The following is a 24,775-nucleotide window of genomic DNA, read 5'->3' on the forward strand; positions in this document are numbered from 1 at the left end:
TTCACCAGCATCACAACTAATAAGCCAACGAAGTTACGACGAAGCGATACAACAGGTATTATTGACGTCGACAATATCATCGATGCATCATGCGCTAACACCTGCAAAGTCTATGACTGATGCTGCTATTCTCCCAGACGGCAGGGAGGACATTCCTCAGTACTACGCATCATTTGATCAGTGGCCACCAGTGCTATTTATCTGCGGAAGCCAGCGCTTAGTAATGGAACTTCAAGCCACCCACGACGCTGTGCAAGATGCGACATCTAAGGCACCTGCCATCAAACAACTAGATATCTTCACTGATTCTTTAGCGGCTATACAGGAACTAAAGAAGGTTGACAAGGCGATGGAAATCTACGAGGCAAAACACACTATGAATAGAAAAACAGCCACTTACGTCAAGGTACAGTGCATTCAATGCCATGCAGCGAACCCTGACAACATTGCTGCTGACCAGCAGGCACACTGCCCTCCTAATCCAGATCTTCCGTCTATTCCCCTCCCACCTCAACCCCTCAACTCGCTCCGAGCCCGTAAAAATTTTCTCCGGCAGGACACATGCGCTCTTATCCCCCCGTGTGTCTGCTCCCTCTCCCTTCACCTTACTAGGGCGGAGGAAGTTGTGCTTAGGAGGCTTCGGGCCGGGGTGGCCCTTACACCGGCTGTGATCTCAAGGTGGAACTGGTCGCATTTACCACTGGGTGCTACGTGTCCATACTGCTCCGTCCCTGTGATGGAAGCAGATGCATACCACCTAATATGGACATGTACTGGTTTACAATCGGAACGCTCGCGTCTCCAACTGCAAGCTGGCCTCCGCTACAATGTGACAACCAGCTATGACCGCTGGATATATAATAACAGATTCCACAAAACACTGCTTCAATTCATACACAACACAGGCCTCACAGCACACATATAATACACATATACACATCAAGAATTATGCCTTAACGTCAAGTCTTTAAAAAAATAAGTTATGCGGCCAGGGGGACACAAATTGAGATGAAAATTATCGCTCTCAGCAGCTGAATGAACTAAAATTGAATAATTAACTTTTGACTGCAGTATATATGTAGGTTTGTATTTAAAAGTACGAGGTAGTCGCGTTTATACACAGTTTCACTTGAAGGAATTCTTCTAGCGTGTCTGTGTTCCGAGGTATCCGACTGCAAATTTTAATTCTCGTTCGCATGATTACGCATGTAAGAGAGTGAGGATCGCCGCAAAGCTCCTCCCTGATGTGAGGTGGCTGTTGCGTGCGGCGTTTGGCCTGTCAACAGGGCGGAGGCACTAGGCAAAGCTGATAACTGTTCCCCTTCCCTTCTCAGGCTGGTGAAATCAAGATAACATAGCGCGGTGTGCCGTACGCAGTACGCATGATCCTGTTAAACGCGATAAGAGGAGATAATTTTTCGGCACATGTTTGCACTACTTGAGATCACACCGGGACATCATCTTGTGAACGCGTTAGCTTCACTGTCATCTACTAGAGTGCTTCTGGAATAGCGGCGCCTCTGTACGGAACGATAGCCAGGAATATCCAGGTGGAGCCCCTTCGTGCTAATAAGGCTCCTTCTAGCGGGATGAGGTATTCTACCGAAGAAAAAATAGGCGTGGTGCTTGCAATGGCTGAGATGAATGGCAACGCTTCATTGCTAATGCGGACTGTACGCGGCTCGCCATGCTCATACCATCCCGTTCCAACTAGGCCTACCTTGATAAACTTGTTTCCGCGCTTTCGCACAACAGGGTCAGTCCCTCGTTCGATGCAGACCAGGAAGACAATGTTCAATGAAGACTTTGAAATCAACGTTGTCGTGTGCGTAACGTCGATGCCAGAATTCAGCATCCCACAGACTGCCGATGAGTTGGTCGCAGCATTCGAACAGTCGCATATGTGCTAAGAAAACATAAGTTCCATCCCTATCATGTTTACCTCACCAGGACCTCAGTGAGGTGGACTTTGAAAGGCGGGCTTGACTTCTTCAATTGGGGCCTGATCAAAATTGAGGATTTCTTACACAGAATAATTTGGACAGATGAAGCTCGGCTTTTGCCGCAATGGCACGGTGAATATTCACAACTGCGCATTATTGGATGGATGGATGAATGAATAACATTATTTGGGTCCTTTAGGGCGCACGCTAGCGCCCACGTCCGGACAGAGAGGCCGAGCCTCTCCGCCGCGTCGCGGGCCCGTTGGACAGCCCATAACTGTTCTTCGAGGTGGAGGCTGCGTAGAACTGCATCCCAACGTGAAGAAGTGCTGCTTTCATCGCCGCGTAACGCGGTACACCAGCAGAGCATGTGAGGTAAGCTCTCTAAGTCATTGCATAGTGCACATGCATTAGTTGTCTGAATTTCGGCGTACATGTTGTGAAGAAGTAGGGGGTTCGGGTATGCCCCGTCTGTAGAAGTCTTAGTGTTAAAGCCTGCGGTCTATTGAGTTTACAATGTGGGAGGGGGTAGATCCTACGAGCCAAGTAAAAGTGCTTAGTAATTTTGTTGTACGAGGAAGGAGAGTCCCAAATGTCAGTACCCCCAACGTCACGCCGCCCGGTACTCGTAGCTACGCGGTTGATAATCCCTCGCGCAGCATTCTGGGCCGACTCATTGAGGTTGGGCGGGGCACCCTCGATCTGTCCCATGTGGGCTGGAAACCAGATCACTGTGTGTGGCTTGATCTGCTTGCTTCCTAGTATCCCTAGGGCCAGCTCGGATATGGTCCCTTTAGCAAATTAGCGAACGGCTGATCTCGAGTCACTGTAGATTGATGTCCTCTTGTCGTCTAATAAGGCCATCGCTATTGCAGCCTGCTCTGCGATCTCAGAGGACGTCGTCCGAATCGAGATTGCGTTCGTTACTTTACTTTCATGGTCTACACTAACCGCGGCGAAGGCCCGTCCGTCGGCGTAGCGCGCAGCGTCTATGAAACAGTTCTCCGAAGCCCGTTCACGAGCCTTTTCTAGGAGGGCCTTCGCGCGCGCCCGACGTCTTCCCACGTTGTGTTTCAGATGTCCCGCTGCTCTCGAGGGATGCTGCAGAACTTTGTTTTGACTACTGCTGGGGGAATGCCCAGCTCCTGTAGGATGTGTCTTCCAGCTTGTGTGGTAGATAGCCTGACGAACTGGGCCCCCTCCTGCGCTTCTGCCAATTCCTCTAGCGTGTTTTGCATACCGAGTTGAAGTAAGCTTTCCGTGTGTGTGTATATGAGAGGCTGAGATCTCTCTTGATTGCCTTCCTAATTAATGCGTTGAGCTTATCCCGCTCCGATCTTTGCCAGTTGTGCATGGCCGCGACGTAAGTGAAATGGCATATTACGAATGCATGTACCAATCTCACGAGGTTGTCTTCTCCTAGGCCTTGCTGCCGGTTGGCCACTCTTCTTATTAGTCTGATGGCATTGTCCGTCTTCTTAGTGAGTCGCAGGACTGTCTGGTTGTTAGAGCCACTCGACCATCATGGTGAGAATCCGTATGGCATCCACCCTCGGAATATAGCCTCCGTCGTTTATCCGTAGCTTGATGTCGCATTCGGCGAGTGACTTCCATTCCTTTGATTTGGGGCCTCTGCGCTTGGGTCGATATAGCAGCAGTTCCGACTTGTGAGGCGAGCACCGAAGGCCCGTGGACTGGAGGTATCTTTCGGTAGCATGAATCGCCTCTTGCAGGGCCGCCTCTACCTGTCCATCACTACCTCCCATACACCAGATGGTAACGTCGATAGCAGAGAGTATCCTGTATAGACCAATCATGGCGAAGTTAAAGAGGGTTGGTGATATGACTGCCCCTTGTGGCATCCCCTTAGACCCCAGCTTGATCATGTCTGAAGTCAGGTCCTCGATCTTAAGGGTGGCTTCTCTGTCTGACAGGAAAGATCTCGTGTAGGAATGAAAGTGCTTCCCCAGGTTAAGGCTCGAGATTGTGTCTAAAACGACCGAGTGAAGAATGTTGCGAAAGGCCTTTTCCAGATCTAGACCTAGTATGGCTCTCGTGTCCCTCGCATTACAGTCAGTAATGTGATGCTTGATGAGCTTCATCGCCTCCTGCGTCGATAGTCCGACCCTGAAGCCGATCATGTTGTATGGGTAAATGTTGTGGTCCTCCAGGTAGCGAGAAAGCCTGTTTAGGTTTGCGTGCTCAGCAACCTTCCCCAGGCACGATGTGAGCGAAATTGGGCGGAGGTTATCGAGGCTGGGCGGCTTGCCTGGCTTGGGGATGAGAATGGTGTTGGCCAATTTCCACATTTCGCAAACTGTACCACTGCTCTATGCTTGGTTAATGATGTCCCTTAGGTATTCGATGGACTTGTCGTCCAGGTTCCTTTAGAGCTTTGTTCGTGATCTTGTCCGGACCCGGAGCCGATCTGCCGTTGAGGGCGTGGAGCTCCTGCCTGATCTCCTCAATCCGGAATTATGCGTCGAGCTCAGGGTTCCCGGAGCCTTCGTAGTCAGGGGAAGGTGGTGTAGGGCCCGATGCGACAGACAGGTATTTCTTCACGAGTCTGGATAAAATTTACTCGCTCGAATTATTGGTCACAAGAAAATCCATACTGGCTGCGGCAGCAGAAGCATCAAGTTCGCTGGAGTGTGAATGTGTGGTGCGGCATACTCGGGGACAGGATCATTGAACCTTACACTTTTGAGGACAACTTGAACGGGAACATGTACACGGAAAAAATATTAGGTGTTCTCATCGAAGACTTTGTCTCCCATCTTTCCCTGAATGATCTGCGCCAAGTGTGGTTCCAGCACGACGGAGCACCACCACATTTCTCCACCACGGCAGAGAGCTGGTTGGACACACGTTTTCCACGACAATGGATCGGGCGTGCGGGAGCGATGTTTTGGCCGCCGAGATCCCCTGACCTTTCTCCGCTCGACTTTTTTCTTTGGGGCTACATTAAAGATCCAGTTTATGCAACAGAGCCCAGCAATGTCAATGATATGAAGCACAGGATAATATCGGCCTTTGCGAGAATCCATTCAGAAGTATACTGCGCAGAGTTATCGAGTCGACTCGAGAGCGGTTATCCACATTTGAGTCTTTACCACGCCATACACCCTGCGCTGTATTCCTATAAATGTCCACACTGTGATCAATGTGCAACACTTTACCACGTGGTATGGGCTTGCGCAAACACACCACAGCTAACACCCATAACACACCCCACCACAGGGCAATGGGAGGCAGCGCTGTCCAGCTCCGACTCGACGGACCAGCTCAACCTGGTCAACCGAGCGAGAAGGGCAGCTAAGGCCGCTGGACTCCTAGACTGAGGGGACCACCCACTGCAGAGCGGGGGAGCTACCTACGCTCGCGTGCTCTTTTTATTAAAGTTTATTCTCTCTTTCGAGTGAGAGAGCGGTTTATGCTTTGCGTTGTTGCGGCAGGGAGGCATTTCGAACATTTTTAGGGCATTAGGATCTTGATTGGCAAAGTGTTTTCATGAGATTCTGCATGACCACACCAAACTTAAAGCGGCAGTATGAAATATTTGTTAGCATAGTAAAACTGTTTCTTCTATTATTGGTGCAGTTGTGGCTCTTGATATCAATAAAACTTAAATACTTGGAAATCAGCAGTCACTTTATTTGCGTAACCCAGGCAAGGACCACGCCCGCTCGTCTAGTCACCATTACGCACGCGCACTGCCCTCCGGCTTCTCCGCTTGCGCCATTATCTCGGCATGGCAGCTGCCGCCAAGGTTACAATCTGCGCGGTCCCGTGTTACGACAGCAGTTCCGGGTTACTCGATTTTTTATTTCCCCAGCCGAGAGGAGAAGGGTGGACAGTTATCATATTTGCCAATGCCTCCGCCCCGTTGTCAGACTAAACGGCACACGCAACAGGCGCGTCACACCAGGGAGGAGCTTTGCGCCGATCCTCACACTCCTGCATGCGTAATCATGCGAACGACAATTAAATTTGGAATTGGATATCTCAGAGCACAGACACGCTAGAAGAATTCTCCCAACTGTTAGTGTGTATAAACGCGACTGCCTCTAACTTTTCAATACAAACATACCCACTTAGTGCAGTCAACAACATGATAATTATTCAATTTTAGTTAATTTTGCTGCTGACAGCGATAATTATCATCTCTCCTTGTTCCCCCCTGGCCACATAACTGATTTGCACAGGTGGTCTTCGCGTGCCTCACAGTGCCTAGTTTTAAGAAAAATAATAAATCTCAATTTTGAACACCTTGTATGTCAAATAAAGAACAACGAGCAACGCGACCCGCGCCGGAGTCCCGAATTTCCTTTCAAAAGTCCTTACCAGTGATGACGAAATAAAAGTTACATCGCATGTACCTCACTGGAATAGTCCAAAAATCCTCTGCTCGGTTTACTTTATCTAGTAATCTGTAATTTTTGTTTCTCCTGTCGGTGCGGTGAACATATCGTGGACATCACGCCTGGACCCTTGGATAATTTCAATTTTAGCTCATATGAACACGTTTCTAGCATGATGTTTTATTGCGATGGCAATTATATGTACACTCCTGGCGAATTTTCGCCATCGGCGTTGTCGTCAACGTGGCGTTTCGTATGTATTTAGTCATATGTATTCTGCATGTGCATCAATGCTGTTTACGCAAAATACATGCTGTAATATTCAATCGCCAAGGTTTCTCAAGCAAGTTATTGTCTCCTTAACTGAATTATTCTGAGACACTTGTAACACTTTAGCATGCAAAAAAGGTAATCAAGCATTTCATTGACAGTACATGCCTTTTAACTTACATTCTTTCAATCCTTTAAAAAGTGTGAAGCGATATCAGTGCTCACAATCTGAAAGTTATATAATTTCACTGGCACCAACATTTGCGAACAGCGCAGCGGTGCCTGCGCGATGCAATTACAGGCCCTACACGGCATGTTAAAGGCTTTAAGAATGCTAGAAATATTGGTGCATCCGCGCATGTCGCATCTGAGTATTGACGCACCGGCGTTTACTTAGAGCAGCGCTCGAGGAGTGAAAGCACTACGCTTAACCTTGAGATCGCTGTCAGTGAATGCTACGCTCTTTAGGCGAAACTGCCATTTTTCATTATCTTTGTGAAGTGAATAGACAGTGAGCTAGTGCAAGACAAGAAACAATTTTTATTCTTCTGGGAAACCGGGAATGCCGGTTTCTCGTGGAAGCAAAGCAAATACGTTTCCGGCTCGTATGGCGTCCGGCGTCGTGGAGTGCGCACACTGTATTTTCGTTCTGTCTTTGGTTCGAGGGATTCATTTGTCGAAGGCTCGTTATCATTTGTCCAGATTTAGCGAATTTAATTATATACTGGTTGACAGTGGTAAAGCACTCCCGCAAGAGCCAGTGCCCCGCGTGCTTGTAGAACACGACTGTCGATTTGGCCAACCATTCTTGGTTGAATGTTGCGACGGGTGAAGTCAGAAATTCGTCCTTCTGCCCCCAAAGAATAAGTGTCGGCACGCTGAGTTTGCGATACGGCAGCTTGTTGAGCTGCTCCTTATCGTCGTTGAAGGCGCGATAGTAGTTGATGGCGCCGGTCAGAGCACCTATAGTGAGGAATGAAAGCAGGTAAATGTTAAAAGGACGACAGTGCGGCGTTCAAGCACGCAGAAATACGGCTTCAAACATTCAATCTTAATGGAAAACTAAGAGTGGTTACTGTCAAGGAGGGAAGAGAGGGAACTAAGAACTATTGGAAAGACAGTAAACTGAGAATATGGTAAACGGTTGTTATCGGCGGGAAAATAGACCGCACCGACCCACAAGCGCGTTAAAAACGTTTTAATGAAAAGGTGCCGATAAAAGAGTGAACATCTTAGCTCATGCACAATATATAGAAAATCCAGAGCACTCGTTACGTGTCTTTTTTCTGTTTTCGCCTTCACAGTATCATTAGACGTACGGCTGAATGAAGCCTATCTTTTTGGGGACGTGAAAAGCCGCAAAACAAAATCAGTAAATATGTGACATACAGAATGGGAAACTTATGACGCTGTATTAGCCACAACCTCAAGAAGATGCCCAACACGCATGACGCTTCTATAAATTTTCGGCACCTGATAAATTGGCAAGACTATGTCCTGACATAACGTACGATGAGAAGCGAGGTCGCAAAGATAAAGGTAAATATATGTGTAAGGCGGCTATGTTAACCGGAAGATAATTATTCAGTTTGTTAGCCCTGCGCTGGGACATGTGGGTAAAGGTACGCAGAAAGATAAAGAAGAAAAGCACAGAGAGAGAAGGAGATAAACAAAAAGTAAAATGCTGGCTCAGCCGTAATCGAGAGTAGATGTAAGCATGAAATGGCTACCAGCAAAGAAGATTGGTGGCGCGACGCAGGCCGGCAAGCTTACTGAGCCGGAATGAACCTGCCCAATGCCTCCTACAAAGGCATTGACCTGTCTTGAACTGAACCTCGTTGCAAGTCTCATCTCCCCCAAACAACCATCCACAGCGCGCTGGTCGCTGCCCGCCTGGTCACGCAGCGTGGCGCCATCTCTCGAAGGAGGCGGTGCAAAACCCGCGGCGCGGAACTAACGAACCGCTGGCGTTGAAGGAGCACAGGCAACCATGACCCAGCGCCAAGAGATGACAATTAAGTGTATGGTGCACTGTATCTGCATTTTGAACGTCGCTATTGGAGATGACAAATAAAGCTTCAGAGTATTAGAAGCCCCGGCGCCAACCATCCACCTGCGAATAGGTCCTAGAGAGATTACCAAGGTAGACAGACTTCGGATCCTCGGCTTACACATACAAAAGGACGGGGGCGGAGGATACGCCATACAGAAGCTACAACACACGAACACGCAGATCTTGCGCATGATTCAACGAATTACCAGCAGGAAGAGGGGACTCAAGGAACAGGACCTTATCCGATTAGTGCAGGCTCTGATTGTGAGCCGCATTGCGTACTCAGCACCATATTTAAATTTTAAGGAACGCGGAAGTGGAGGTACTCGATTGGCTGATACGCAAGGCGTATAAGCAAGCGCTCGGACTCCCACCCGGAACGGCTACTTTTCGCCTCAAGGAGACAGGGGTGTACAAGAACGCACGGGAAATCATAGAGGCCCACCTGGTAAGCCAGAAGGAAAGACTACTACGCACAATAGCGGGATGCTGCGTCTTGGAACGTCTTGGATATTCCGTACGGAAGACCAGCGCACTGACCAAAATCCCAACACGAATACAAGAAACTATGCACGTCTCCCCGATTCCCAGGAACATGCACCCAAACTTCCACATCGGACGGAGACAAGCCCGAGCGCAGGCGCTCGCGAGAAAGTATGGAAACCACCCCAGTGTCTTGTACGTAGACGCGGCCAGCACCGCAAGAAGCACCGCATTCGTCACCAGCGTAGTCGACAATCACAGGACCGAAATAAATGCATCGTCGGTTTCCAGAGTGAGCGCTGCGGAGCCAGAGTAACTAGCGATAGTGTTAGCCATCACGACGAGACCGCAGTGGGATTGCGTCATAGTTCTGACGGACTCTCAGACGGCAAGCAGAAATTACTCCAGGGCCAAAATTTCCAGGGCTGCACATCGTATTCTGAATGGAGCGCACCAGCTGCCACCATACATACAAATCGTGTGGACTACGGGGCATGAGTCATTACGCGGCAATCAGCAGGCACACGCCTACGCCCGAGCGCATGCACACCGGGAGCCGCGAGATGACCGCGCCGAGCAGTTCCAACCAGAGCCCATACCATTAACCTACACTCACATCCTACAACACTATCGCCTTTCACGAAGAACACTACCCCCACCTCATAATGCTCTGACGAGAGAGGAAGCCGTAATATGGCGAAAACTCCAAACAAACACATATCCACATTTGAGTCTTTACTACGCCATACACCCTGCGCTGTATTCCTATAAATGTCCACACTGTGATCAATGTGCAACACTTTACCACATGGTATGGGCTTGCGCAAACACACCACAGCTAACACCCATAACACACCCCACCACATCGCAATGGGAGGCAGCGCTGTCCAGCTCCGACTCGACGGACCAGCTCAACCTGGTCAATCGAGCGAGAAGGGCAGCTAAGGCCGCTGGACTCCTGGACTGAGGGGACCACCCACCGCAGAGCGGAGGAGCTACCTACGCTCGCGTGCTCTTTTTATTAAAGTTTATTCTCTCTCTCTATTAGAAGCTGCTACAGCTTCAGTGATATCGTGAACGAACGTTAGTAGGAACTCGGAAGCAATATTTTTTGTAACTTGTTCGTGCAGTAACTAGCGTATGTAATGCGGTCCTGTACAAAGGTTTGGCGGCCAGAGACCACATTTTCTTAACTTTTGAGTGGTTGCCCGGATGATCTGGTTTTGATCTCGCAGCGATGCCCGGATGTTCTCGTTTGAGTGCCCAGATGACGGCTCTGGCTTTTGGCGCAAGGTCACTGGAAGGTCGCCGACAACGGGAGCTAAAAGCACCTCGAGCTTAAAAATTCGGGGGCACACACGTAAGATAACGCGAAAGTGCGAGAGACGTTTTAATAAGCAGCTTGACCTGAGGAACTTACGCCTTCGTCGTCTTCTGTTATGAAGACCATATCTGCCGGCACTCCACGATAATCTATTCAGAAAGCGGCTGGTCGTCGAGGCGTGCCGCCACCGTCACGACGTTGCCAAAGATTTTGATTTCTGAACGAAACTAGGTGTCTGCAATGTATGTGACCGGTGAAGATTACAGGGGCGGTGAAAATCATAACCAGGAAATCTGCAAGTAGCATGTGGTTGGCGATAGTCCAATGCAGAGCGACCAGCGCGGTTACAACGTTTCTTGCTTTTTTGTAAGACCCTCCGAGACCTGTGACTTTTTATGGCGTTGTTACGTGAATCGGTCAATTGCGCTCTGCCGCTGATGAAGCGCATTATCATGATGGATCCATAGCGTGTTCTCGTGAAGCACCACTAAACCAGACGCCTCTGTGCGGCTTCAAAATCAAAAATTGTCACTGAATCTCCAAGGTGTCACTATACTCACGCACGGCTTTCTTCTTCTTCTTTCTGAGATTTTACGTGCCAAACCAGTTCTGATCATGAGTCACGCCGTAGTGGAGGGCTCCGGATTAATTTTGACCACCTGGAGTTTTTTAACGTGCACTACAACGCAACCGCACGGGCGTTTTTCCATTTCGCCTCCATCGAAATGCGGCCGCAGCGGCCGGGATTCCGTCCCGCGACCTCGTGCTCAGCAGCGCAACGCCTTAGCTGACTGAGCCACCGCGGCGGGTCACGGACAGCTTTCTGTGGCATTGAAGGGAAAGCTACGGATGCAAAGCGCGCACAATTGAGAGCACTTCCGAAAAGAGTACCGCGTTTTAATCCGCGCTGGTTTAGGCTGGGAAAGAGAAAACATAAACAGCTTTTTAGCAACACCTAAATACGACAACATAGCACTGAGTGCAAAAGTTTGCTTATTTCGCGGCTTTCCCTTCCGCGTCTCGGCAAATGCGAAACCGTCGTACATGGAAGCTGCGTCAATTCAGCGTCTGTTACCAGCAATCAAAAGCACAGTGAAACGCTGCCGGACTAAGGAAAGAATTCTGTATTCCTTATAAGCCTGTCCGTCAACTTCGTTCAAGAGAACATTTTTTCTACCTCTTGTTGAAACAAGATATGGGGAACGTCTAAGGCCTTCCTATGTACCTGCGGTGTTTGATGACTTGTCTGACGATATATACTCACTTGCCACAAGTGAAACAAGTTCAATGAACGATTTCAGAAAAATACGTCACATGAGTGTTGTATTGCGTTAAAATAACGGCTTTGTTAGCATAGTACCAACTTTTTATAAATTGTTGTGGATGGTGCAGTGTTATGTATGCATATGACATGCGTACTTTGCAGTACCACTGAAACCAAATCCATGGTTTCGCAAGCCCACATTTTTGTATGCTTAAATATTTCAAGAGTAAGGCATTATCTTTGTTATTCAGAACGTTACCTGTATGTCCCTTCTATTCAGCTGTGTCGTGATGACTCTCACTAGAGAGCAGGCCTTACGTCATATTATAAAGTGGTTTATGTTTTTTTTATTTCCAATAGCGAAAAATAGTGTCGCCAGACTGTGATAGAAAAGTGCCATTTAACCGCCCAGGACATTTCAGTACCACGCTTACTTAGGACGCCGACCATGACTGCAGTGCTCCTTGAGGTTCCTTTACTACATATTTATATATTATCATTAAAGATTGCATCTCTCTCTCTCTCGACGTTGCATGTGTTTAAGATGAGCAATCTACAGAAGCAGAGGTTGATTCATTCATTCTTGCGTCGGCCTCAGAGGTACGTGCCGACTGAGCTAACTAACGATTCATTTCAAGACAAACTACTGCAGATTTATGGTAATAGGAAATCACAGCGAAGATTTTGCGAACACGAGCTTGATGCACATAAAATATCCCATACAACGCGTTGGTTAAATGTAAGCACAAACATGGTTGCTACATACTTTGATGCTATCCCATGCCAACTACAATTCGTAGAGCGCCGTGCAGGAAATAAGTACTCAAAATCGGCGATCTCGCCCAACATTACTAGACTAGGTTCCGTTTTCAAAGTGGGCGAAGTTGCACGGAACCATCACCGATTTGTACCTACGTGGCGCGGGCTTCGCATCCAGCTCCACGTTTTTCGCTGCAGCTGGGACGAAGGCTGCGATGCGAGTGTGTGGAGGCAGTGCTTGCTTTTATCGTGCGAAGCTGGTTAAATGTTTCGATGATGATCTAATTGTGCGCGATAACAGCCGTATTCAAAGCGAACCCTGCCGACGTGTCGCGTTTCCAGCTGCCGAAGTTAGCATCCCTGTTCGGCGTGGGATAGAGCTATTCCACGTGCAGATAAACAACTGCCATCAAATTCCAAGTTATGCGATGTAGACTTTCACGAGCAAGACCTTCTGAAGGCCTGCATGTAATCAATGGATAGACTGTGCAGATGCCACGAGGAAGGCGGTCGCTTGCTGTGGGTGCCGTCCCCAGATTATTTTTCAAACATTCCATTGTACCTTTCGAAACCTCTAGAAAATAGGCGAAAGAGAAGGATGGATAATCATACGAATTGTACAGACAGCGCTGAATCGCCGCTTCGTGCAGATGGTGGCAAGGATTCCTAAAATCAGCAAGATACTGATTCTATCCCTGAAGCTTTGCTCGAATTGAGTGACATGGAACATGTCCCTCTGCCTCCATCCTGGTACAAAGTGACAGTTGAGGACAGCGATGGTCCATTCATCGTGTTTTTCAAACTTGTAGTTGGAAAAGGCTGCCAATCGAAAAATGTTCCGCTGTAGTAAACGAGAAAGTGAATACGGTAAGTGCTTTTGGTTGTGCAGCCGCGGCATTTTCTTGCGTGAGCGTTTCCACTGTCGATTGCCTGACAACGCTAATATCTGCTGTAGACAGGCTTCACATTTGTCAAGAATTAGAAATGAACGGTGAAATCCAAATTTGACGACAAGTGCAAAGTACTATGTATAGAGCCGACATGTCTGCCGTGCCGCACTCAAAAAAAAAAGCAGTTGGCAAACCGCTCACAGGTAAAACATGATGCAAATGAAACAAAATAAACTCAAAACGTTGCAGCAGAAGGCCATCAGAACTGCGGCTGCAGCGGCTTCCTTTATGGCAAATATTGAGAGCCTAAAACAGCAACTCACAAACGAACCAACAATTGCGATCAAACAAACACTACGTGCAATTCCACAAGTTCAGCAGCTGGCATTTGAAACGTCCTTGCAGCTAGTGAAAGGGAAAGGCGCTGAAGGCATCAGACACGCTAGAATGTAGGTTATGAATTGCTTGCTTCTCCGCATTGCCAGTCCGAAGGCATACAATCTGCTACGCAACATGAAGTTCCTGGCTCTCCCAACCTGCAGACGTGTGAAGAAAATTCTTGCTTGTGTCACCTGTGATTACGGGTATAAGTAGATTGCTCGGGAGACAATCAAGGCCTTTTTTAGACATGTACAAGACATTGAAAGGTGTGGCACACTTGGTTTTGACGAAATTAACATCATAGAGTCCATTGAAATGAGTAAGTCCACGTACAAATTCAATGGCTTTGTGGTTTTGCAAATATTGTAGGGCGACAGACAGCTGTTGCAGCTGTCTGTCACCCTCGTGATCAACCACGCCCTCGTGATCCACGCCCTCGTGATCAAGTTTATCCCATTGTTCCATAAGTGGATGTAGCCAATTGCTAGTTTTGCAACTCGTGATGCTGCGCCAGGTTTTCTGCTCGCAAAGATAGTCATCTAGTTCATGTTGCAGCTTGAGAAGCATGGGACATCTGTTATTGCCGTCGGGAGCGACGGTGCAGGCAACAACAGATTTATGCAGACTCATCGGGTAGTATCGGGGAAGCTTTCCGAGCCCATCAACAAGACAGCTCATCCATAACTTGAAGAAGGACACGGTCTGCACTTCGTGTGTGATGTGGCACACATAATTATGTGCGCGCGGAGCCATCTCTTGTCACACACATATGGGAAGGTAATGTTCGTGTTCATCCAACTTTTATAAGTGTTGCTTCTGTGCGATATTGTGATATTACTAAGCATGCGTTGGTTTTTCTCATATTTCTTTCAGGCCGGCTCTGACTGCATCAACTTTGAACATTTCCAACTCCTTTACGAGACCGAGAAAGACCAACACCTGAAAGTTGCGCCAATGTTCACAGCTTCCCACGTGAATCCAGGAAAGCTGGAGAAGATGAATGTGCGTCTTGCAAAGCTGGTACAACAGTAATCTTGTGCTGGCTGTAATAAAATGCATTATTTGTTTTATTCAGAGGGTACCTCCTCTGAGATACAATCAAAGAATCAGTCATTCTTTATTATTAGTGCAACAATACTGATATATTGGAGAATATGCAGCATGATATCCTAAGGTTACAAACTACAACTTCATTTATTTTTTATTTGTTAAAAACCGAAATGATACCTTAACCTAGAATTATCTGCTTAACTTTCCCTTTAGTGTATTGCTTTACTTACTGCATTGAACAAGCGGCGACGCCAGCTTGCGACGTGGGGTGGACGTCCCTAGCCTTTCTTATATAAAATGACCAGCCTAGCAACTGATTTCAATGTTGTTGCAGCACCGTTATTGGCGGTGGCATGCGGCCAAAACAACGATTACTCCGATTCCTACCATTACTCTAACATAGCACTACTACAATGACTATAAAGCCATGAAGCAGTGTATACCACCCTCAATAATTGCTGTGGTGGTTTTTAACAGCTTTCCTGGACATCCATTTTCGCAGGGCTGGGATGCGGAGTTTTTTCTTATCAATCTCTATCTCGGCCCGCATCATTTTTGGAGGAGGTGCTGCTCTTCGGCGCAGGACGCAACTCCGCAGCGGACTTGTCCTCTATCGTCCTACCATGCCGACAGACGAAGCCACTGGTTGACAGATGGCGCCCGTGGCGCCGCAACCGTCGGTGATCTTTTTGTAGCTGCATAATCCTGGGGCCTTTACTAAAACCGACATAGTCGAGGTCGACAGTGTCTCTATCTCTTTCTCTATTTGACTCTTTTCTACCCGTATCATTTGAATAACGTGACTTGTACTTTCTAATTGGGGCAAAAAAAAATCCAACGCTGCAGTGGTCGCTAATAGCTCTCGCCCTCATAGCGTTATTACTGATGCTTCAAATTTTCAACATACCATTTTGAGAGAACATGTACTTGTGGGCGTATTCTTCCCTTTCAGAGAAGCCCTTGTGCACTTTGTCAAAGAAAGCCAGGTCTCGCATCATAAGGTACTGCTCGGGAACCTTTGGATGCCGGAACGGGATCATGTACCTGCAATCGTGATGCACATATTCAATGAATCAATCGTTCTTTATTATTAGTGCAACAATACTGATATATAAGAGAATATGCAGCGTTATGTCTTGAGGTTAGAAACTACAGGTGGGACCTCATATTATAATACAATAAAAAGTGTTGCAACGAACAAATAGACTAAAGTGACAGGGTTAGCAGTTAGAACAGCTGCAATGTAATTAGTGGTTAGCATGAAAGTCATCCTGAAGCACACAGAGGTTAGAGAAGCTAGTGAAATGCAACAGGTGTTGTCGTTGTTGTTGTTGTTGAGTTTGTTTAAAACAATGTGCATACATTATCTTGCCGGACAAGGCGCAGCAAGTGCCCGAGAGGCCGAGCCACCCTAAGCACAATCAGGTGCAGCTAGGGTAAATCACAGCAACTCTAAAACAGTGCCTCCTTTCAGGCATCCCTTTAGGCTTTAGATTAAATCCCTTTCCGCTCAATCAGAATGCGCATGGAGCATCCAGAATTTGAGCCCGTGACCTTGACAGCAGTATTTCTGGTCTCTGAACCACTGCGGTGTGTTTCGGAGAAACGATATTTTTTGTCGCCAGTCCACTGTTGACTTCCTGCTGTACACATAAAACACAAATATTGGTTTATTTCTTGCTCAGGCACGACATTATTTCGGGATGATAGTTAAAGAACAGCTAAACAAAGATACCAATTTGAGTTCATATGTCGTTCGATGACCTGATTATATCAGGTAACAATGATATACGATTAGACATTCTCTTTCCTTTTTAATCGTATAATTCCCGGAAAAAAAGAAACTTTACATTAGAGGCCCGAATATCAACTTTTTGTAATACGAATTGAACACGGATGGTAATTATAGAACGTTCAATAGTCAAATACAGACGCATATATTTAGAGCAGGGATATATATTTCTGCGTAACGTGGCAAGGTGCCTGCACTTACTATTGCAAAAACGACAACTAACTCTCAGGGTGAAAGGCTCAGTTTTAAACACACTACAAGGTGTCATTAAAAGCCGCCGGATGAGCCATTCAACAATTTTAGATTCTGGTTGCAAACCAGGTTGTCAAGAAAGAATGGCTGACGTAAAATAGCCCGTTTCAAGAAAAATGCCACAGGCTATAGCGTAAAAGATAAAACTGCTGCATGTGTTGACGGCAAAAAAAGACAAAAAACTGAATGACAAACTACAAGCACGAAATCACATACCTCATGCAAGCATGCGCCGCGAAACCAAATGCAATGTTTGAATTACCCATTTTGTTTCTGAATTGCTTCGAAAACTTTTGCCGTTGTCTAACCTCTGAAATTTTGTGATACGCTGTTTGTCCGACCGGAAACAATAACCAGACGTTACCATTTGCTTGTTTCAAAAAAATGTGGTTAGCTTCATATACGAACACAAATATTTAGTGAGTAGTGTTTGGTTGGTATTTGAAACTTCCAATATTCGCCCACACCTAGCTTAGATTGCAGTACAAAACCAATTGTTTTGTAATTAATTAACTTCAGCCAAATGATAGGCTCCCTTAAACACCAATATGGCCAGATTGACTGCCAACCCTAGTGATAATTATTGTGCTTGTTGTTCATCAGTTTTTTACATCTAGGTAGATTTTCATTATTAGTCACACGCCGTACGATTTTACGCCCATGTAGGAACACGATTTCTATATTCGTAAATAGGTTTTAGACGCAACATCGCTTTCTGCGCAAAATTATGATTCATAAAGAACAACCCTGTCCTGATAGTTACGGCAAATGGTGTACGAACATGTGGGCGTTCCTTTGATTTATTTGCAGAACGAAGTTTTTTTCGCGCAATCGAAATCTCTCTGCGAGGATAGGTTTGGTACCAGCTAGCCAAAAATACTCAAAGTATCAAATTTTTCACTGTATCAAATGCGTAGAATGTAGCAGTGTTCACCAGGACATCCTCATTTGCCTCGGACTCCGCAGCAGCTGCTTAGAAAAAGCCTTTGGGTGCATTCCGTTGACGATGACCATGCGGTCGATTAACTTCTCGTGCAAAGTAGCCAAGCAGAAGCCAATCATGCCGCCCCAGTCATGCCCCACTAAGACGACAGGCCTCTTCTTTTGGGGATCTGCAATGTACAGTGATTTAAAACATTCCCATTCTACATCATTGGACTTGTAGAATTGAGTTCTAGTTACGTAAAAAGCTCCTGTGACCATCGTTCAATACAGTTTTTACCAAAATGCTGTTTTATACATTGAAGCACGAAAGTAACTGGAACGCCCTTGTATTTCGTCCCACCCTTTGGGAAATAATATCTCGAAACTGGTGTCATCCTGGAAATTAATTTCACATGGATGCATCTTGCAAACTCACCGGATGCAATTGGTAAATCGCAATATGTGTCGTAAAGTAATTAACTAAGAACTTCATTAGTCAATTCTTGTAAATTAGTTGAATATGTGTTTCGAATGCTCGGGCTACTAATGTCCGCCTCTTCGAAGAGCCCAGCTCAACGATAACAATTATGCTACCTGCCACAGGTGATTTTTAAAAATTCCGTAAAGCTTAATTTTGAACGCCCGGTATATTTTTCAACACTTTTAAATATCTAACGTAATGCACTAAAGAATAACTACAAATATTCCTCACACACTGTGTTTCTTTTAATTCACCATTTCTGTTGTTCCCAATAAAGGCTTCATGTTTCATGTTGCGAGCTTGTAATCGTACTAAATATGTTGTGAACGAGCCGCAATCAGTGTTTCCAAAGTCATCGGATATAAAAGCCATTTGAGCAGAAGCAAATGCATGCGCTTCCATTTTAATGAATGTGGCTACATTAAAATGTAATAGAACGACACACTCAGATACCACATACATTTTAAAAGTGTATTTTAACAAGAAAAAATGTAATCCCGCCATTCGGGTGAAACAGCGGCATTTTTAAATCTTCGCAGCGATGGCAAAGTAATACAATGTCACTATGTCCGGCTCGCAGATTTCTGGGCGGTATAATTGCAGTGAGCATTCGCTTGCTAACTATGCACGTGTGGTGTCATGCACCGAAAGGAACACATGAACAGAGTTCACCCGATGACCGAACACGCTCGTGGTCACAACACTGGCCGGATGTAGAGGGCCAACAGCGGAGAGCACACGGGCTTGTCCTAAAGAGAACGTTCATTGCTGCTGCTCCCCACACTGAGCTGCGCCTCTGAAGTTTAGTAGATCCCCTGACCTCCAACAATAGGTGCACAGCAAGACAGTGCAAATCATGGCGCCAGCCTTCCCGGCACTCATCCTAGCATACTCACCCTTGAACTCACCGCAAATCACGTCACCCCCAGCACATGGCGCTCGGGCCACCCATGCGCCGTCGCACCCGGCCCCACAAGGCACGAACGCATCCCTTGAGTATCAGTGCATTTGATATCTCAATAAAGAAACACTCGTCGCACCCTCGTTAAAGCGATTTCTCTATAATGATGGTTTATTGTATGCAGAACATCAACTATAAGTGTCAGCAAACAGCAATATATGTAAAGACTTAAGTGCATTTGCAATCTTTTTCAAGTGGTTCTCGTTCACATGATGGCGTACTCGGCAAATTACCTAAAGATTGCTACAACTAGCGTTCTGAAGTTGCATTCAATTCATTTATCAATGAAGGAAAAATATTGCTGAAGACCTGCTTTTTTCAGAACAATGTATATTGATGCCTTCTGCAGGATGGATCTGTCTGAAACACAAATGTCACTACACTTGAAACCGATCGCCATTTCTAACAGCCTTACTACGGAAACGTCACACCTATGCGCATCTGTAACCATTATGAATATCCGGCTTCGCAGTCTATAATCAACATGACAAATCACTGACTTGTCTCGATGTATATATGTCTTATAATGTAGCCATTTTGACGTTTACTTCATGTTGAGGTATCACTCCGATTCCTCAAGATATGCCTCTACCATCTCCCTATAGTGCACAACATCATCAGCCTACTTTATGTCAACTTCAGGATGAAGTCCTCGCGTTAGCTCAACCAATCAATTGCCAGCCGATTTTCTAATTTTATCGCACCTCCTAATTCACTGTCGTCGCCTACTGCGCCTTCCTTGCTTTGGTACCCATTCAGTAACTGCTAGACCACCGGTTCAAAGTTTCAAAGTTTCAAAGTTTATTTGTCAATACAACATATACATACATAAATTCTGACCTGCCTAAGCATGTTGTGCTTGTTGGCTGGTCAGGCAGCAGGTGGAGAATCTTCTAAAAAAATAACTTCATATACATGCATTTCATGTTATACACGACATTGCCAATAAATTTGACAGCGCAAAATAACACATTCAAAACAAGTAAAGCTATACGCAAGGCAATAAATTTACGCACCAATGTCTTAAACTAGGCATAATCTTTCTCTTGTTGCTTGCAAGACATAGATCATCAGGAACTTCATTAAACATAGCTGGTACATAGTAATTGCGCATCTTTCTACCATAATTACTATAGACCCGTGGTTTAACAAAACGTTCTGTTTTCCTCAATGTAACATCTTTTTACAGGAGCTTTATATTCATTTGAATAATAATACCGCGTCAACACAGCAAAATAAAACATCTCACGAATCTGTAGGATACCTAACTCATCGTATTTCTCTTTCATGTCAACTGAGTGTAATTTGGTACCGTAAGATATACTGTTCACAATTCGTTTTAGTATGACATTTAATGCTTGCTTCTTATATTCGGAACAGTTGCCATATAATGTGATACCGTATTTTAAAACAGGCTCGACTAATGCTGTATAGATTACTCGTCTTAGGTGAAGCGGAGATTTCCCCCGAAGGTGATACAACATGGCCGCAATAGCCCTAATCTTTCTAGAGAGGTGGACGATGTGTTCATTCCAAGTGAGATGTTGGTCGAAGTAGATACCCAGATACTGAACTGTTCGCTCTATTTGCATGGCTTCGCAATCACACGGGTAACAACGGGATGAGTGTAAGTACAGTGGTTGGGTTAAAGCAACTGTTTTATGGGGTTTTTAAAACATGTCAGTTTTGTTTTGTGAAGGTTTAAAAAATTAAATTTTGCGAGAACCAGTCAATTACTTCAGTTATATCTGCCTGAAACGTTTTAGCGCCAGTACAATAGTCAGTGATTTCCAGTGCGAGCGCTTTATCGTCGGCATATTGAAAGATTTTTGACTTAATCTGCAATAAACCCAAATCAGACACATGAATGTTAAAAAGCAGTGGGCCGAGTGTACTTCCTTGAGGTACACCGAATGTACCATTGATCAAATGTCCATATGTATTATCAAGCTTTACACACTGCAACCTGTTTGTAAAATAACTGCCAAAAAGCTTTTTGAAATGACCGCGGAAACGAAGTGAGCTTAATTTTTCGAGTAGTAACGCATGGTCTATCGTGACAAATGCCTTCGTTAAATCCAGGAATAGGGCTAACACAACACGGTTACTTTCTATTGCATTGTAAACATAATCAGAAAATTATTCAAGAAGTGTTGTGGTATGTCTATTCTTTGTAAAGCCAAATTCCGCATCGTTGTCCGAAGAGTATTTTTCACAGAATGATTGCATAACGTATGCAACATGCTTTTCCATAATATATGCTACCGATGACAGTATTGACATGGGCCTATAATTTATTAAGTCGTCTTTCTTGCCGTGTGTTACCTGGCCTATACGCATTACATGTTCTGCCCAAGTTAATTTCTTCTTGATCTCAATTATAATATCATCCATCCCGGTTTCTTTTTCTGATACACATAACAGTTTTCATGTCTACTAACGTCACGCTTAATATTATTTGTTCTGTCACTCGATGCGGAATCCTTAATTAGCGCCTTCTGAGTATTCCTTGTCAACCTCCAGGTTTCTGTTTTATGATTGAAAATCAATTATTGTTGAGTTTAAGCTTGAAAGTTAGCGGTATATTCCTTAACGTCTAATAAAGCAAAGAATACCATTGTCAGATATGTCACAGGGCATTATCAAGGGTCATTTGACTGTTTGTGAATAATAAACAACTTGGCATCTTTGTCACTCTGTGCGATTGTGATCGTACATCGAGCGTTACTTCTATTGCTAAAAATTTGATCTTCTTATCTACCTTGCGTATCTATCTTCCGCTACACCATGCTTGCAAGCCTTTGATATATACTAACAAAACTGCACTATTAGAACATGCAGTTCACAGCCCTAATAAAGCAATAAGTTATAGACTACCCTAAAGTGGCAGATGGTGGGAATACCTTATCTAGATTTTGTTTTAGCACTGTACTGTATAAGGAAGCATTCTGAACGTGTACAGGTACGAATTTGAGCCGCAAGGAAGGGCTGTAGCCTCGCTTCAGGCTTTGACTTACTTATAGCCTCGATTAATTCTTTGACATCTTGAACCAGCTTCACCATTAGGTAGTCTGCGGAGTTTCCAGGTCTTGTGGTAAGGCCGTATCCCCGCAGGTCTGGGACTACGACACTGCAAAATGACAATATAAAGGGAAACAAAGACAACGAACGGATTGTTAAAGGGTAGGTACAGATGTGCATCAGGAAAAGTAAGTTATTTTTATAATCACTGTAATCATACTTAGATCAACCGGCTGAATTCGTTTTATGGATATAGGTACCCTGCGCTAAAGCTATACAGAGTAGACAGCAGCACCAGAACACACAGCCTAACGAGTGGTGGAAGCAAAACTGTAGGCATGCTGCATACATTCGCCGTGACACTTTGGATCGCTGATCACGGGCCAAGAGTGTCCGAGTTGTGAAAACGTCGAAATTACGCATGCGCAGGGCATAACACTCAGACGAGCGATGAAATGACCGCTATCGTTTGGAACGGTGTATCATTTTCATCACCTCTCTAGCCGCCGGTGTCGGCGACACTGGGGTGAAAAATTAAAACGTCGTAGCACCCTCTGAACAGTGCAGGGTGCCCATATCCTTATATATTTAAATCTAATCCCAAGCCGCCCTTGACTGTGCTTACGTTTACACTAACATGGACTCTTGTATACTATTTCTCTAGCCGTTATTTGATCGACGCATTACGTGACGCCGAATTTCATTTCATTCTCTTAATCTCAAGTACAATATCAGCCACCCATGTTTTCTCTTCCATTCTCAATGTACCTGTCAGTTTTAGCTATGTAACGTGTTGCCTGCTGCTTAGTTTCCTCTCAAGTTTCTTTGTTGTCCTCCAATACAGGTTTCTGCTTGCAAAATGCACACGTGTATTCTTGTGAGCAGACTTTATCTCGAGGCAAACTCCAATTTCCCTATGCAAATACATGTAAAACACAGAAATTCTTTTATTCCACCGCTACTAGACTGATTCGCATTAACTTTGTTGAATTTTCAAGCAGAATTTCCATCAAAGGCCTGGAATTTCTGACCGACATTTCGAAAAAATGGTAAGCTTACAAAACAATGAATAACGCAATTTACAAATCCATAACTCCGCACCAAAAGCAGATATCGACATTCTGAAAACTTCATTTTTATGGAATATGAGGCGGACAAATTTGATATATAACTTTACAGCCTGCGTGAAGTCGTTGCAATGTTAACGAGGATTTTTCAAACGTCCTCCTACATATTAGCAGTATTTTTACGGCTGTGCATCAACTTTTAGAGCTGTGCTCAATATTTATTGCACATCTTCGAGCTCTCACTTTCACGTTCATACAAGTGCATGCTCTGATCCTCAAGCTACACTCACTAGTTTTTTTTTTCGTGGAAAATCTTTAGGACTCCCCGAGGCGCACGCTGGTTTGTTCAGTTTGACATTATCTTCCACCTCATTCGTCCACGCTACATCTTTCATATTTCGCCAGCACGTTCTCTCGGCTATATATTCTACTGATAGTAAGACAGAAAACCCGGCGAGTTTGTTTCATAATGGGTTTCTTAGCTTAATTATGTCATTAAACACAGTTTTCTCAGACTGTCCAGGGCGCCATGTTGCTTTTTACTGCCTTGATCCTTTGCAGAGCACATACTCTTGTCTCATCGTCGTCGCTGTTACACCTCCCCAATTTCTCCTTAAACTGGCCCTCCTGGGGTAATAACGTAGATTTTTACCTGCTGCCAGCTGAATCTGTCGGTTGTGAATGAAACCAACTAAGCCAAGATTTAGTCTTTTGCACTCTTTCACAACCTTGAAAGGACCCAGAATTACGTCGTCGCTGCCTGGAAGTAACGTTTGAATAAGCACGAAATCTATTAGTGCAACATCCGGAAAAGTTCCTCCGTGTTGCTTGTGGAAATGAAGGTTCTTTGCTTGATGGCACTAGTTCTGCTCATCGTTTGTCATCGGGCGTTCAGCCAGCTTGAGTTTGCCCAGAAGTGCGACTCGTAAGGAGGGAGCTTTGGCACTTCGCCATAGGCCACAAAGTGCGGGCTACAACCAAGGCTTGTCTTGTGTGTCCTACTGTGTTGGGCTGCAGGTGCTTCTATGCAGCACTTCCAGCCACACTTAAAGACCGGGTACTCTCAGGTCACCCTATCAAACAAGATTCAGTTTACTTCCGGGTTGCTATGGAGCATAGCGTCGCAGCGTGATTCGGCTGTCAGCGCACTGGTGAAATTGTTGCTTATAGATACAGGACCATTGTCACGTATCACGACTTTCAGCTTAGAGACGATCTGTCTGTCCATAAGCGCGATCATACTGCTTGCATCCTCTCTTGCAGGGCATGCTGCCACCATCTTTGTGCACTGGTCAATCGCCACTATAAATCACTGCGTTTGGCGCAAGCATTCCTCCGGGAATTATACGTGCACAACTTTGAAGGGTCTATTCGAGTGATTCGGTAGCACGAGGTCATCCAATTCTCATCGGTACTTCTCCTTGTTTACCTGGCACAAATGGCAGAACCTTACGTGCCTTTCCACTTATTTCTTCATGTTAATCTTGGTGAACCTCTTT

General features: G+C 45.4%; 1 protein-coding gene across 2 annotated transcripts in view; it reads right to left on the bottom strand.

Annotated features, from left to right (window-relative positions):
* Positions 1-7,036: 7,036 nt before the first annotated feature.
* LOC119459105 (epoxide hydrolase 4-like) overlaps positions 7,037-24,775 on the bottom strand; it is a 29,411-nt gene continuing 11,672 nt past the window's right edge. For both annotated transcript variants that reach the window (XM_037720936.2, XM_049671144.1), the window contains exons 4-7: positions 22,206-22,318; positions 17,757-17,934; positions 15,686-15,822; positions 7,037-7,537 (exon numbers count right to left, since the gene is read on the bottom strand). In XM_037720936.2, the coding sequence (XP_037576864.2) occupies positions 7,062-7,537; positions 15,686-15,822; positions 17,757-17,934; positions 22,206-22,318 (904 nt within the window). In that variant the 3' untranslated portion in view covers positions 7,037-7,061. The remainder of the gene's footprint in view (positions 7,538-15,685; positions 15,823-17,756; positions 17,935-22,205; positions 22,319-24,775) is intronic.

This window comes from Dermacentor silvarum, chromosome 7 (assembly GCF_013339745.2).
Source record: "Dermacentor silvarum isolate Dsil-2018 chromosome 7, BIME_Dsil_1.4, whole genome shotgun sequence".
NCBI classification, from domain to species: Eukaryota; Metazoa; Arthropoda; class Arachnida; order Ixodida; family Ixodidae; genus Dermacentor; species Dermacentor silvarum.